The sequence below is a fragment of the Canis lupus genome, chromosome 36, assembly GCF_011100685.1.
Source record: "Canis lupus familiaris isolate Mischka breed German Shepherd chromosome 36, alternate assembly UU_Cfam_GSD_1.0, whole genome shotgun sequence".
NCBI lineage: Eukaryota > Metazoa > Chordata > Mammalia > Carnivora > Canidae > Canis > Canis lupus.
The window spans coordinates 18,491,426-18,492,504 of record NC_049257.1 but is presented as its reverse complement, the minus strand read 5'-3'; the positions used below and the strand labels follow the sequence as shown (position 1 = coordinate 18,492,504).

The 1,079-nt window shown below is 34.9% G+C and overlaps 1 protein-coding gene across 4 annotated transcripts in view; it reads left to right on the top strand.

The window, feature by feature from the left end:
• OLA1 (Obg like ATPase 1) overlaps positions 1-764 on the top strand; it is a 170,099-nt gene extending 169,335 nt beyond the window's left edge. For all 4 annotated transcript variants that reach the window (XM_038584878.1, XM_038584881.1, XM_038584879.1 and 1 more), the window contains one exon: positions 259-764. In XM_038584878.1, the coding sequence (XP_038440806.1) occupies positions 259-360 (102 nt within the window). In that variant the 3' untranslated portion in view covers positions 361-764. The remainder of the gene's footprint in view (positions 1-258) is intronic.
• Positions 765-1,079: the final 315 nt, after the last annotated feature.

Here is a 1,079-nt window from a genome sequence, read left to right as displayed (position 1 = left end):
TGGTATAATTACATTTATGTACCAACAATTTAGTAAAGAATACATTATGATTATGTACGTATGGAAAATCTAGTTCTGCCCAAATCAGGAGTACTTTGCTTCTCTCCAAGTCTAGTTTTGAACTTAGGTATTTTCCTATATTTCTTTTTTTGTTTAATATGACCCAAGAAGTAGAATACTTTTTGCATCTACTGCTGTCATTTACTTCATGTGTTTCATTGTAAGATAACCCATTTCCTCTCTATCTCCACTTTACAGGCTGCTGGAAAGTACAGACAACAAGGCAGAAATTATATTGTTGAAGATGGAGATATTATCTTCTTCAAATTTAATACACCCCAGCAACCGAAGAAGAAATAAATTTTAGCTATTCGGATAAATGTACAACTTCCTAAAAGGGATATGATTTTTTTAAATTAAAATTTCTGAAAACTGAGGGACAAATAAAGTTAGGGGATGGGAATCTTCTAAAAACAGAATTATTTTTGTTTTAAAATTAAAATACTGTGTACCTCCAATGAAATGCAAGTTCACTGAATGTGAACAGCTTTGCTTTTCACGTGATTAAGACCCTACTCCAAATTGTAGAAGCTTTTCAGGAACCATATTACTCTCATGATACTTCATTAATCTCCATCATGTATGCCAAGCCTGACACATTTGACAGTGAGGACAATGTGGCTTGCTCCTTTTTGAATCTACAGATAATGCATGTTTTACAGTACTCCAGATGTCTACACTCAATAAAACATTTGACAAAACCAGCCTTGGTGTGTTTGGGGATGTCTGTATTGACTGGCTGTGGTGTGCTGAATGCGATACGGCACCTGGTGGTTGCTGATTACAGAATTTTAAGGCGTGTGTATGACACAGTAACTGGCAGTGTGGGGCAGCTGCAATTGTATATTAAAAGTGAGTCTTTCATGGGAATCAGAAGAATAGTATACCAGGGATTTGTCTCAAGAAAGTTAATTAATTTGTAGATGGACATTTTTTTGAGAGATGATAGCAATGACGTTACAAAGGATATAACATAGACTGCGACCAAAAAGAAAACAATGCTGGAAAAAAAATTCTGC